This window comes from Sphaerodactylus townsendi, linkage group LG03 (genome assembly GCF_021028975.2).
Source record: "Sphaerodactylus townsendi isolate TG3544 linkage group LG03, MPM_Stown_v2.3, whole genome shotgun sequence".
Classification (NCBI taxonomy): domain Eukaryota; kingdom Metazoa; phylum Chordata; class Lepidosauria; order Squamata; family Sphaerodactylidae; genus Sphaerodactylus; species Sphaerodactylus townsendi.
The window spans coordinates 53,954,247-53,969,348 of record NC_059427.1 but is presented as its reverse complement, the minus strand read 5'-3'; the positions used below and the strand labels follow the sequence as shown (position 1 = coordinate 53,969,348).

At 40.3% G+C, this 15,102-nt stretch overlaps 1 protein-coding gene across 1 annotated transcript in view; it reads right to left on the bottom strand.

Moving 5' to 3' along the window:
• Positions 1–808: 808 nt before the first annotated feature.
• The window catches only part of DENND6A (DENN domain containing 6A), a 53,298-nt gene continuing 39,004 nt past the window's right edge, over positions 809–15,102 (bottom strand). Inside the window, exons 12-21 of the mRNA XM_048487331.1 lie at positions 14,920–15,015; positions 13,848–13,942; positions 12,671–12,736; positions 12,513–12,577; positions 11,581–11,670; positions 9,414–9,467; positions 9,218–9,327; positions 7,458–7,560; positions 3,496–3,570; positions 809–3,013 (exon numbers count right to left, since the gene is read on the bottom strand). Of these exons, the coding sequence (XP_048343288.1) occupies positions 2,888–3,013; positions 3,496–3,570; positions 7,458–7,560; positions 9,218–9,327; positions 9,414–9,467; positions 11,581–11,670; positions 12,513–12,577; positions 12,671–12,736; positions 13,848–13,942; positions 14,920–15,015 (880 nt within the window). The 3' untranslated portion in view covers positions 809–2,887. The remainder of the gene's footprint in view (positions 3,014–3,495; positions 3,571–7,457; positions 7,561–9,217; positions 9,328–9,413; positions 9,468–11,580; positions 11,671–12,512; positions 12,578–12,670; positions 12,737–13,847; positions 13,943–14,919; positions 15,016–15,102) is intronic.

The following is a 15,102-nucleotide window of genomic DNA, read 5'->3' as shown; positions in this document are numbered from 1 at the left end:
TTTGCACACATTTCATACTTAATTAGAGCTATGAATCCTCTAACAGTATCCTCCTTCCTGGCTGTTGACCACTTTTGAACTGTTCCTTTAACTCGCACCTACCTCATTTTACCCATGTACCCATTTCTGACCACATGCAAGTTTACTAAAGCTTCTTTAATAGAAGGTACACCTAATTCATAAACCCAAAGTCCTGTTACTTATGATCCCGTTTTCCTTCCTCTCATAAAAGTCAATTTGGAAGATGTAAGAGTTCAATAACAGGAGGCTAAAGCATGTTTGACGAATGCACTAATCTCAGAACAGTGAATAGTAAAATTGAAGTGAAATGTGGTATGACTACTGATTTGGATGTACCCTTAAGCAAAACAATTAACACTCTCCTTGACCTTTAAACATAAGTGTCTCAATTTCCTTTAGGGTGGGGAAGTATATTTCTTCCTGGATGATGCTTTCACACAACTAACACTGACTGCTTGGGCACTGTTGCTTTCAGTGTGTGCAAATACATAGTCTTGCCTTAACAATATGGTGCTCAAATAAAGCAAGAGGGGTCAGGCTGAGTTAGGGAAGTGTTACCAGAATAGTGGCAGCTGCTCTGAAAATTAGCGCAAAGCTACTCAGGAATGTCTTAATGAATCCAATGGGGCCTTCTTCTATGTACCTGTGCACAAAATTTCAGCCACAGTGCCTTTTTCTTTTTGAGTAAATATTAAGCAAGAACAAACACCTGTAAAGGTACTGAACCCTTTAAAATATTCCTTTAGGGCTAATCTGTTGCCATTTATTCAACAACCACAAATAAAGCTTTTTCTGCAAAAGTGGTGTTTATTTTCTTTAAAAATACATCTTGAAAATAAGCTAATGTAGCCAGTTCCAACATACTATGTAATGCTTCAGTTAATGAAGATAATTGTGTTAGTGGCCATATTTAAAAATGCTACGTATCAGTTGTGCAAAACAAACTGTATGATAAATGAAATAAGTGGCATAATTGTCTAGCTGGATTTTACACAATCCAATGTCATCTTCTTGTTTGGAATTCCTACAAATGAATATTAAAATATATATCTTCTTACAGTACAGAGGGCAGTTTATACATAAAATGAAAGATTTGAAATAACAATACCAAAAAATCACACAAAGGAAGTTTTCAGTTACAGACTTGCTGTATCATGGCCTCTTCTTATCCAAACATATCACTACCCAATGCAATTTTGCCTTCACTTCCTAGCAGTGATGTACACACATCCATACTGCTGTAACATTCTTGGAAGAATTCCTCCCAGTCCCATTTCACACAGAGTGCTGCTGACATTTTTATGTTCTTAGGAAATTAATAGATTTATGTTTAGCAAAAATTTATTGCCAATCCGAAATGGCTCATTATGCATATTTATAGTATGCATGCTATTAGTTGTGGTTTACACTCTTTAGAAAAAGATAAGAAATACCAGTTAGGACTGCTTCCTCCTCCCTACTCTACTATTTATAAAAACAGTTCAGATCTATCCTGTCATGATACAAATCACCAAATAAGTGGACAGTGATTTGGTTTTTCCTACAGAAAATTTCTACCCAAGGACTATCAGTATGTCTCTGCATGAGTTTTTAGATCAGCCTAAAGTGCACAAAATGGTGACATGGAAGGGGGAAATCCCTTAGACCTACCACACAGGAGTGATGAGGTTAGCTTGATTTGAATATTATTGTGATACTCCTATTTGAGAGCAAGCTGTTTGCAAGTCACTCTTATTTTCCGCTCCCCAGCAACGGACTGATTAGAGGACACAGCCCCTAATCATCCACTTAGCAGGACATGTTTCACCACAGCAGTTTTTCTCTGTGTGTGATGATCTGGTATTGGGTATGGCATGCATTTTCTGAAAGGAACATCATATATAAGTTTGAGTTAATTTTTCACCTTTTAATTTTAGTACTGTTCGAAATTAGATACCACGATGGGAAATGTCTAAGACATTTAATGAGAAGTACCCTTTAATAAAACTCAATTAAAAAACATATAAATCATAGGGAAATTAAATGGATTACTTCATTCTTCAGCTGCTCCCCGTGCACTGCAGAACAGACTGTGATCAAATAAGGAAAACCTTAAATCACCACTTTAGTTCCAAGATCATGGACTCATTGCAATTGGAAGCACACCCAGGGTTTCATTCCCCATTTCAGGGTTTGAAGATAATCACAGTTTGTCATGTGGCTCAAATCAGTCAAACCACAGTTTGCTCTGAACCTGAGTCTGAAGCCTATTCCAACCCCTGATATGGAAGCAAGCTATGATTAGTAGTAATCATTCAGACTACATGAAAAAAACTGCCCTGTCTCCAGCCATGGGAGGAGGAGAGTGCACAAGCCCAGAGGAGGAGTGTGGACCGTGCTCTCAATTGCTGCTAAATTCAGAAGTCACAAAGCTGCTATGTTTTGGCAATGTTTTTGGCTGGTAATGGGAATTAAAAACAATCTAAGGAAAAGTGCTCAGTAAAGACTACCAGTTATCACTTTAAGCAAGATCGTTTTTGAAACCAAAATATTGCTTCCCCTGAGTTTTATGGGATTGGGCAGAGCAGCACCAACTCATAAGTTCAGCAATGCCTGTTCTTTACTTTAGTCCCACACGGTAGAAATGTAAGATGCAAGCTGATTTACCATTAAGAGCACTTAATTTTTACACATTAGTGACAATAAAATGTTTCACTTCCTTCAGTATTCAGGATGAATTTGTCAAGGTCTGCTTTAAAACTTTTTGAAGCAGCAAAGTTTGTTTTTATTACAAAACGTTCTGCACATCTGCAGTTCTCCAAACAAATCTTGTCTGCACCTTTGAAATGTGTGTCACGGGATATGCGGCTGCATAACATTCAGTTTGTCACGTTTTGCCAGTTTTGATCAGGATACCCTGCAAATCTTCTGGTAACGCCAGTATAATTGAATCAATGTGCATCTGTAACTTTTCCATTATCCCAGGTTTCACCGGTAAGTTTTCTCCATCAGTCTGTAATCGCATAAATTGCAATTAAAATCTATGTTAACACTAAAGATTCCATGAGAATTCAAGAAAGTAATCAAAGTTGAATGTTTTGGAAATTCAAGTCCAAGTTCAATATGCAATTATTTTACTTAAAACATTTTTATGTCGCCTTTCCGCCTGGAAAAGGCAATCCACAAGGCAACCAAACATGTAGCTTCTGGAGTGCTCCTGGCTCTTTTATCATTTTTATATTTTATTTCTCTTTTATCTTACTTATATATTTTATATTTCACCTGGGGTGCTCCGGACTCTTTTATCCTTCTTTTTCTTGAGCTTCAGGTCTTGATGGTGCATTATGCTCAGCTTTTATAATATTTAAAAAGCAGCACAATACAGTATTTTCTCAGTGTGTTCCTATGCGGAATTACTAGAGTCCAGGGCTCACTGAAATGGATCAGGTTTAGACTGAATTAACTCTGCACAGGATTTCACTGTTAATTACTCACCAGTTTATCCTTTAATTTTAAGACAAGGTCCACTGTTTCTACTTCAGTATGTTTTTGACTCCAGAACAGCAAGTCCTACCAAAGAGACATGGTTATTACATTAATACATTTTCACTAAAGGCAAGTTAGTAGAGAGGTGTTATTGGAGCTTTATAAAATTCCTTAAATGCCTTCCTTATTAAGTTCCTTTAAGCTAGAACTAGAAAAATGCAGTAAACTAAGTTTCATATGCAACAGGCATACTGACGTGGCTGTTATTTTTATTTATTTATATTTCAAACTTTTAGACTGCCCCCCCCAAGGGCTCAAAGTGGTGAACAATAATCATAAAACAATAAAATCACAATAAATATACAATATAAAAACAGATATACAATATATACAGATTATCTCAGATGGCGACATTTATCCACCCCCTTTCTGTACCCATGGGAGGCCTAGATGTTACACGGATCCACCAGTCAACCTGGCTGGCCAAACGCCTGGCAGAACAGGTCCTTTTACAGGCCCTGTGGAAACCTTGTAGGTTCCGCAGGGTCCTGGTCTCTCTAGGGAGCCTGTTCCACCACCTAGGGGCCAGGGCCGTAAAACCCCTGGCCCTCATAGAGGCCAGCCAGATATCCTTCTGGCTAGGGACTTCCAGTAGGTTCTCCTTCGAGGAGCGGAGGGACCTGATGAAGCAGTATGGGGAGATGCGGTCCCTCAGATATGTAGGTGCAAGGCCACTAATGGCCTTGAAGGTTAGAACCAACAATTTGAACATGACCCGGAACTCAATGGGCAGCCAGTGAAGTTGGCGCAGGACTGGTGTTATCCGGTCCCAACTAGATGTACCTGAAAGGAGCCTGGCTGCCACATGCTGAATGAGCTTATTTTTTGGATCACAGCCAAAGGCAGGCCAGCATAAAGTGTATGACAGTTGCCAGGTCAGAGTGGGAGAGATATGGGGCCAGTTGCCGTGCCTGTCGCAAATGGTAAAACGCTGTCCGAGCCATCTGAGGAGCAGCAATGGTGTAGTGGTTAAGAGCAGGTGTACTCTAATCTGGAGGATCCGGGTTTGATTCCTCACTCTGCTGCCTGAGCTGTGGAGGCTTATCTGGGGAATTCAGATTAGCCTGTACACTCCAACACACACCAGCTGGGTAATCTTGGGCTAGTCACAGTTCTTCAGAGCTCTCTCAGCCCCACCTACCTCACAGGGTGTTTGTTGTGAGCCCCTTTGAATCTCCTATAGGAGAGAAAGGGGAGATATAAATCCAACTCTTCTTCTTCTGAGTGACCTGGATCTGCAGCTATAGTGCCGGGTCCAGTGTTACTCCCAGGCTTCAGGCAGATGAGGCCAAATGTAGAGCCTCGCCATCTAGTGAAGGTGGGCAAAAGTCCACTGGTCACTCCCCCCAACCTAGCCACAGAACCTCCGTCTTCATAGGATTTTTCAGCCGACTCACTCTCAACCAACCAGCAACAGCCTCCAAACAGCACTGGAGAGTTCCAGGAGGCAAAGACGGGCCGCACGAGCTGGGTGTCATCAGCATATTGGTGACACCACAGTCCGAAACTCCGGACCAAACTTGCCAGGGGATGCATGTAGATGTTGAAAAGCATCAGGGAGAGGATCGCCCCCTGCAGCACCCCATAGACTATGGGGTAGTGCCTGGAGTTCCCTTCCTCTGATGTCACCTGCAGTCCCCGGTCTCGAAGAGACGAGGTCAGCCATTTCAAGGCTGATCCCTGAACTCTGATATCGGCAAGGGGGTGGAGCAAAAGGTCATGATCTACTATTCTGAACGCTGCAGTTAGATCTAGCAACACCAGCAGCGCTGAACCGCTTCTATTTAAATGAAGCTGGAGTTCGTGCACGACGGCGACCAGAACTGTCTCGGTTCCATGGCCAGCGTGGAAGCCGGACTGAAAGGGATCCAATACGTGTTCGTCATCCAGAAACCTCTGGAGCTGATCACTCAATTACCTTGCCCAGGAATGGCAAATGCAAAACCTGGTAGTAATTGGTCGGATCCCCTAGATCTAATTGCGATGTTTTTAGGAGCGGGCGGACCACTGCCTCTTTAAGCTGACACGGAAAAGCCTCTTGCTCAAGGGAGCTATTGATGACTTTCAACAGGTGGCGCCGAAGCTCCTCCCTGCTGACTTTCACCAGCCAGGAAGGGGATGGGTCAACAGGACAAGTGGTAGCTCGAACAGCTGCCAGTGTCCTGTCCACATCCGTCGAGTCGAGTAAGCTGAAGTGGTTCAAACCTGGACCCAAAGATGGCTAAGGGGCCTCCAGTTCATGTACTGTATCAACTGTTGCAGAGCATCCTGGAACCGCTCTGGGTCCATTAGTCTCCATGGGCGGGCTAAAATATGTTTGTTGCTAGACGGGGGAGCGGCAGCTTCTATCTGACCCTTAAGGATGTAGTGGTCAGACCCACATACACGCCTGCCGTCAAGATCAGGTCCAGAGTGTGGCAGTGCTAGTGCTTGGGACTCCTGGTGTTTACCAAGGAGAGACCTAGCGTCACCAGGGTTGACATTAGATCAATGGCTACCAAGGAGGAGGTTGAATCAACATAGATGTTGAAATCACCCAACACTAATAAGTTAGGGTATAGCAACGCCCACTCAGAGACGACCTCCAAAAGCTGTGACAGACTGTCTGCCGGTGTGCTAGGTGATCGGTACACCAGCAAGACAGCCAGTCTCTCCAGGGAGTCCCAGCAAAGGCCCAGACACTCCAATTCAATGATCGACGGGACAGGGGATGTCCAAAAGGAGATGGAATCTCGAACAAGCATTGCCACGCCACCTCCCCAGCCCTGTGTCCGAAGTTGCTGAACAAACGTGAAACCATCTGGGGTGAGGTCATTGAGGGTGACTATCTCCCCCTCCCTCACCCAGGTTTCCGCAAGGTCCAAGCCTTATGATTAACATAATCCTGAAGGACAGCAGATTTATTGTTTATGGACCTTGCATTCAACAACAGCAACCTTGGAGCAGAGTCTACACCCCTATCCACACAACCTGCATCTCTTGGGATAGGCCATAGGTCTGACAGAGAGTAAGCATAGCTCTGTCTTACAGGCCCTACATAATTCTGATAATTCCCACAGGGTCCTGATCTCATTTGACATATCTCCCTCGTTGTCTCTCATATGGCCTAGGTCTACCGCCATATCTCCCACGCATCAAAATCACTGGGATCCCTGGCCCTCCCTCCAGCCCCCCATGGACACAGACAAAAAATATAAGAGCAAAAAAATTTAGATCTCAGTAAGTTACAAACTTATAATTGATTGATGTTAGGAAAAAGATTTTACTCTAGTGAGTTGCTTTACTAGAATAATTTCTGATTTCTTGTGAATGACCTTCCAAGCCTTATATAACTATGGGTACTTTGAGGTCTAGTTCTTACAAGCAGCAGAAGCAGTAGTAATTTTGGTTCTGGATTGCAACTGTCAGTTGGTATTAGCCCTGCTAAAAAGAGAGAGGTGGCTGCTAGGTAAATTGTAATCATGTGGAGGGAGATTTCTCTGGGGAAACAACATGGGGGATTCAAAGGTTAACACCATCCTGGCACAGCACAATTGTCAGACAGAAATCCCATATACACACAGCTGCTTAAAAAAAACAAACCCTAAAAGCCACCTGGGGATCTAATAACGGATCTCCAGCATCCCATCTAGTTGCATGTTAAATTAAACCAATGGTTCTCAACCTTCCTAATGCCACAACCCTTTAATACAGTTCCTCATGTTGTGGTGACCCCCAACCATAAAATCGGTATATATAAAATATAAAAATACCGTTTCCTGATGGTCTTAGGTGATCCCTGTGAAAGGGTCACTCGACCCCCAGGTAGAGAACCACTTACAAACATTCTGAGAGTTTTAACTGTACTTTTTATTTTGACACCGCTAGAGAGGACAAGGAAGAAAAGTGTAATGGCAAATTGCTTTCCTAACCTCATTGCATAGTGCTTCTAAATGTAGCGCTTCCAACTTCTGGGTCATTTCCTTCCGTCGTGTCCTGAACCAACCATCAAAGTTAGGAGACTTCAAGAAATGTCTTTAAGCCAAAAAGAAAATTAATTTAATTAATGGGATAAAGTGGCATTCTGGAATCAATCCTATAGCAACTCTCCCTTTCAAGCCACAAACATTTGAAGTGTAAGAACTGGGCCAGTTCCAAAGTATTACAGAGCATCTTTTAGGCATAAATAAATGGGAGAAATCACATTTAATGTGGAGAATGCTGGACAACTTTCTTATCGATGATTCTCTCTTGGTAGAAACTGCTATACATCCTCATGGCAACAGTTTGTAAGAATCTATCATCCACAAAAAACAAACGGTGATTTCATTGTTTCCAACATTAAAATGACTTCTTTTGCCAGAGGAAGAATGGTGTGATCAATTTCAACTGGATAATCAGCTAGATTCTCTTCTGGGGGTTTTGGTCTTTTGCAAGATGAAGCATTCAAGGAGAATGGGAGCTTGATATGTGCCAACTGATGTAAAATGCATTTTGAAGTTGCAACTCCAGATGTCTCAATATGAAATTATGTACCAATATAGAGACTGTTGTGCTTGGATCTAAACATCTGTGTTTCAAATCCCAAGCCAGTTATGGACTCACTGGGCTTGTGCTCCCTTATATGCAGCATTTAAAAAAAATAAAATGGGAATAGTAATAACCTGCTTCAGAAGAACTACCTGGGTGAGGGGATTTCACTCAGCAGCAGTAAAGCATTTTATTGAACAATAAAAATAGTGTCATTGTCAATATATATTATTTGGCTTAGAAAACAAGCCTTTTGGTTTATATTCCAATGTACTATCAATCCCCTACATATTTATTTAGTGACAGAAGTATGCTAAGCATTATACAGAGCACAGAAATGAAGCAAATCATCTTTAAAGTAGCGGTGTCATTTCTAAAATTTTGTATATATGTGACTCACAAAGTTTTCCTCCCGAATATCTTCACTAGTTTTCCTATTTCATTTTCATGCGTTTCTCCCTTTACCTTATAGCATTTACTTTTGCATTGAATATTCCAATTTTACTAATTTTTGTTTCTTATCTGGAAAAAGACAACCTCAGTTTCATTCCAATCCTTCAAAATAATTTAAAAACTTCACCTTTCTAATTGAGTAACATTAGCGCCCTCCCCCCAAATTCTGTAACTTACAAAACAGAGTGAGAAAGATGTTTCTTCATATGCATAACTACACCTACAGAGGAATACACTGATTTTATACAGTAGAACCTAATGCAACTAATCCCTTTGGACACAATCCAGAAATAAATTCTGCTATGCAAGCTTCTTATGTATTTTCCATTAATTTCAAAGAGATTTGTGCATGGGAACCTCTTTCTAGAGGATGGATCTTTCAGAAAGTACCACTGATGGACAAATACAGAATAGAGATTTAGGAAAAGTACAGTATGCATAGCCTCTTTGCTGAAAGCAAAATTTTTATGCAGATCAAGAAATGAGGGAGAACATAGGTCATGCTACATTTTGTAATACTCTGAAGAGAGGTTAAACAAATTTGTGAACCTTTATAAGCTAAAAATGGGAGTCACCTGATGCAAAGTAACAGTACCAAAGTTTTATCTGCTTCAATTTTTTTAATGCAACACATTACTTGGTATTTATATGTAATCTATTTAGGCTGTAATCTATGTATATTTTAGCATTGGTAGATGAACAAAGTTACCTATACATTCCTATCCAGTCTCCTTTTAATCTAGAGGTAAGCTGTGGCCCTGCTTTCTCTAGAGTTTTCATAAATTCCTCTTGATTGAATGGTTTCAACTGCGGTGGACTCTACAAGGGAAACACAGCTGTAAACATACAGAATGAACTTGTGACAATTCACAGAACCTGTTCTTTGTTTATGAAAATATTCTCACCTTCCAAGGTGATATGCTCTTCTGAAGAGGCATCAAACTTGCTACATATCTTTCCTGAAAAAAAAAAACAAATATTCTGAAGAATATCCTGACATCTACATCACTATATTTTACAAGGGGTATTCTATTTTGCTCCCTGCATCCAAAATAAGCTGACTAGATAAGCAGTTTTGAAATTTGATACATTGCCATCATATTATTCTGATAACCGAATATCACACAAGACCTCACTGGTTTGGACAACAAGCAAAGATATCAGTAAATGAGAGTTCTCAGAATTCAGATCTTACCCCTTGATACTATGATCTAGACCAGGGGTAGGGAACCTGTGGCTCTCCAGATGTTCAGGAACTACAATTCCCATCAGCCTCTGTCAGAATGGCCAATTGGCCATGCTGGTAGGGGCTGATGGGAATTGTAGTTCCTGAACATCTGGAGAGCCGCAGGTTCCCTACCCCTGATCTAGACCAGTCGTCAGCAACCCGCGGCTCTGGAGCTGTATGTGGCTCTTTCAGCCTTATACTGCGACTCCGCATGGCCTGGAGGTTGGAGGGTAGCATGGGCATGTACCTCCAGAGCAGCTGCCATCCCCCCCCCCCACTTTCCCACAGAGCAGGCGGCTGCCTGCTCCGTCGGGCAGAGGGGGTTTCCCTGCCTGGTGCAGCTGCCTCCGGCAGAGTGAGAGGCGGTGGCACTGGGCAGACTACAGCCGTCATCCCCCTTCTTCCCCACGGAGCAAGCGACTGCCTGCTCCTTTGGGCAGAGGGGGTTTCTCTATAGAGAACAGAGGCAGCGTGAGAGGCAGCGGCACTGGGCAGGCCCTACAGAGCAGCACTGGACGGAAAGGTGTGGGGGGGCCGAACCGGAGGCGGCTCCATGCAGAGCTGCCTCTCCGGCTCTGTAGATCTTCGGGGTCGTAGAAAACGGGTCCAAATGGCTCTTTGGGTGGTAAAGGTTGCCGACCCCTGATCTAGACAGAACCAGGTATATACAGTGTGTGAGGTGTATATGTGTATGTCAGCCCCTCATGTATCATGGGCTGCTGCCTTGCAGGGAACCTGCTCTCCCAAAAAACTCCATGTTCATACGGACATTGCATTTGAACCCCATTCCATGTGTGTGGAGAGATGCATACGGTAACTTTTATCTTTCTCTACTTTGCAATCTGCATTGAGTCTCTGTGAGAAAGACATGGGGGGGGGGGGGGGGGGATTCATTGACAAACACACACCCTCCCTGCAAAAAACAAACTTTGGATTCAAACCATTGGGTTCATATCCACAGAGAAAGGTCAGCTTTATAATTTGTATGACATTTGGGAAATATTTAAAATAATTACTTTTTAAAAATTGGGAAATGTGTTTTTGCCTCAGTAGTATGTAAAATCCACGTTCAAATCAATAAGGGAATAATTCTTCACAGCGCTGGACTGAGAATGGACAAAGGCAGGCCTTTATTTGCGGGTGGCATTGTTGGCTGTGAAGAGGGGTTCCATCAAATTTCCCTTTAAAAAGAATTGCTATAACTTTTTCCAGAAAAATGTTAAATACGCTGAACCTTAATTAGTCTATATTCTGTCTCTGGGGTCTGTATACAGGGTGAGATCAGGTGTGAATGTTACTTGTTTTATGTCTTTATTTAGCTTATTTATAGTCCCCTTTTCTCACAGAGACTCAATGCAGATTGCAAAGTAGAGAAAGATAAAAGTTACCGTATGCATCTCTCCACACACATGGAATTATTCCCTTATTGATTTGAACGTGGATTTTACATACTACTGAGGCAAAAACACATTTCCCAATTTTTAAAAAGTAATTATTTTAAATATTTCCCAAATGTCATACAAATTATAAAGCTGACATTTCTCTGTGGATACGAACCCAATGGTTTGAATCCAAAGTTTGTTTTTTGCAGGGAGGTTGTGTGTTTGTCAATGAATTCCCCCCACCCCCTTGTCTTTCTCCATTGTACCCAGTGATGTTCCTGGAAGCTCCAGGATTGGGGGCTGCTGCAGGAATCTGGAGGCAAAGAAGTTCTGTTCTGAAAGCTCTGCTCATGGTACTTTGCATACAACCCATTGTGTCTGTCTTCACATTTAACAAATTTCAATTAAAATATTTGCCATTTTATTTGTCAGCTGATCTGTTCTATATGTATGATAGCTTACTAGAGGAATAATGAAGCTTTGGGTCAGTTCCAAGAAATAACGTCGAAGGATTACGCTTTGGGCTTCTGCAGGACGCTTCTGTTGCACTCCCTATAAAGGCAAGCACAGTAAGTTTTCGATAAGTTCAAAATTGTAAAGACTTCAGTCCATAATTGTACTCCATTACATTACACATTTGAAAATCATTTATAAACATAAAACTAATAAAAATCCACAACGTTTAAATCCATGTTAACTGGAGGTTCCAACACTTGAGAGAGAGATTGAAAATATATAACATGGTAAAAATACTGAACTACAATAATTATCTCAAGAATGACTAGAATAGAATTTAAACAGGTTTTATATAAACTATGTAAATATTTCCCTACTTATGAAGGTAAAAATTTCATCGAAAAGTTTTGGCTACCAAAAGGCTGTGACACTAACTTTATGGGTTTCAGATTCCCCCTCGCTCCTCTTATTTTCCCCCATAGCCTGTCTTTGCCACTTAAACTGTGCATAAATATAGGGAAAGTTTCAAATGAGATCTCCCTTGAACATGGAAGTCAAACGTCCTCAAGTCCCTTTTGTGGACGTAAAGGTCATCTTGGGATCATCACCCTTTCATTATATTGGTCCCCTTTCAAGGACCAAGAATATAATTCATGGATGTCAATAATGTCTGGGTCACTAGATTGCATTTTCCATTCTGAAAATGTCCATTGCAATCATTATTCTTAGTTAAAAATACCTATTCCAGGTTTAAGTTTCCAAGTGTGATTGGAAAGCACAGTGAAGATGTAAGGAAAAGGTAGACAAAAACATTTTCCCAAAAAGGGATATGTGGGGGGAGGGGCCCTCTGGGGGGAGGTTTTTATACCCCACTTTACCCTAAGGAGTCTCTGCACAAGACTCTTAAAAATGCTAATAGTTTAATTAACAAATATTACCTTTTGCAACTGTTTTATGATTTCTTCATCTCTGTTCAAGTATGGCTTATAAGATGTATAAACACCTGGGGAAAGAATAACAGGATTTTCCTCAGGTTTTGGTGTACAAGGTTATAAAATACTGCAATATTTCAGTTCACTGTGATGACACTTATTACCAGGTTTAGAATCCAAGGTCTTTAAGTTTTTCAGCTTTTTCACTTTCACTTGCTTCGGGACTTCACCTGCCAAAATGATGAAAGGTACAGCACATGATCAGTCAAATGCCAGGATCTGAAGAGGCCAAATACATGCTTCAAGAGTTTCCACACACAGACAGGTCTTGCACTGACTTTTTATTTCTGAATGTGACAGTTCACAGTAGCACCTGTCCTCAGCAGTAAGCAAACATTCCATGACTCTTGCTCCTCCTGTGATAGTGGCACCAGTGTCAAAATTTGACAAACTACCATTAAATTGCAGAAAAAGCAAAGGAAAAAGTGGCAGCTTTCGACACTGAGAAAATGGTGGATATTGCTGTGGAGATTCAACATATTTTGTTCATCTGCTCTGCACAGCCTTGACCATTTTGGATGTGATCAAGAAGATAACAGGCTTTTAAAGGATATGAATAAAGCAAATCAAGGTAGCTTTGCTCTAAATTGCTGAAAAGAGCAATCATTCTTTTCTGCTGGAGGAAGAACTTTGCAGGTTCTAAATATGCATTATTCTTAGTTAAAAAGAAGTTGATTCAACTGTTGACATCGCTTTTCACATAGTTTCATAGGGTACCCATGCTGGTCTGCAATGGAACACCTAGCTTCAAGTCCAGTAGCACCTTAGAGACCAACAAGATTTTGGAGTGTAAACATTCGAGGATCAAACTCCCTTCATCAGATAAATGACTCTCATCAGAAGCTTCTCATATTTTCCATTATTTTAATCTACTAATTTGTGTTCAGTTTTCTTTAGAATTCCTACTAAGCTCAAAACAAATAGCAACAAATGGATTACGCTGATTCAATCCATTACTTCAGTTTCAACCCTGGTTCAGTTCTTTTTTTTACTGTATATTTTCAGGGTAGTCCTATGCAGTGTTTTGCCAGTTGAATACCACTGAAATGGTTTAAGAAATGAGAACAGTAATTCTGTACAGGGCTACATTGTAAGTCTACATAGAAATTCAATTAAATTGCAGATGCTAAGTCAAGTTGTTGCTTTATGTTCCTGTATTAAAATTCAGTACCTGTTTTAGTTTAATCATTTTTTCCTATTGGTTCCTATTCTGTTGACATTTAATTAAAGAATGTAAAACAGTGTAATTCAGAACAAAACTACAGCCAACAATACTTTTACCTGACAATTTGATGTCTCCTATTCGGATGATGTGTGGCCAATGCTGCAGTGTTTTAGCAAAAAATGGATTTGTCACTCCTAATATGACAGAAGGCCTGAAAAATGGATGACATTTAAATGAGATCATTGCACTCTCTGTGGAATGAAAGTTTATATTCATCATGGAATTAAAATATATTAAAAGATTCTCTTCTGTCTTCTGAACTAAAACATATTCATTTTCCTTGTTTACCAGTACAGTTGATAATGTTATGAATATGAGAAACAAAGAACCAGAGAAGATGGAATTACAACATGAATCAAAAGAATCAAAAAAATACTGTCTGTATCTTATCTGAAAATCAGATTTAAAAAAGAATGCAAGCTAGAACAAGTGCAAAGAACATGCATTATATTTCTCTTCTTCAGTAAGTATAGGTTATCAAAACCAATCTCAAAAGAAGATGAAAGACCACATTTATGGTTATTGAACACTAACTGCTAAAAATGACTATTTGGCGATCTATGACGATGGTTTACTGTTTTGTAATTCTGAAATAAGCAAGCACACACATGCCACTGAACTACATTTGTACCAAAAGCTAAACTGCTCTTCATAAAACCATAGAAATGCTTCCACCCCCAGAGTTGCCCAGCTTCGGCTAGTGCATCAGCTATCCTGTTCCTGGATCCATGCCTTAGTGGCCAATAGATACTACACATTAAATAAATAAAAGCAACTGAAAAATGTCTGAGAACACCTGTGCATTTCTAAGCCAATTTATATGTATTTTAATTGTTATGTGACAAGCCAAACTGTTAAATGATCATATAATAAGTTAGTACTGGAATGTTAACAATATACTATCTATACACACATTATATAGCAAGACATAGCCTAATTCTATTTTTACCTAAGAATATTAAATTTAGTTACAGCAGTTAATTATGGTCTGCAGTTATATAATTGAATGAGTGTGATTTCTGTTAGGCTTCCTAACTGAGGCCTCAAGTCCACAGATATTCCTTTAAAATCAAAATTACAACCAAAAATTACAATTATATACCACAACTGTAAATCTGTTTTACTTACGGGGCCTGTGTACGGGTCGTATATTCTTTGAATTCACTGTCATGTATTGTAAAGTAAGGCCTGAAATCACTATAGTACTTCAAAGGCGAGATACAGCTGTGAAACAAACATATAGAAAATGAATATCAGTATTTTGTTGTTGCAACCAAGTGAGGTTGAAAATTAAAAGATACAAATGAGGAG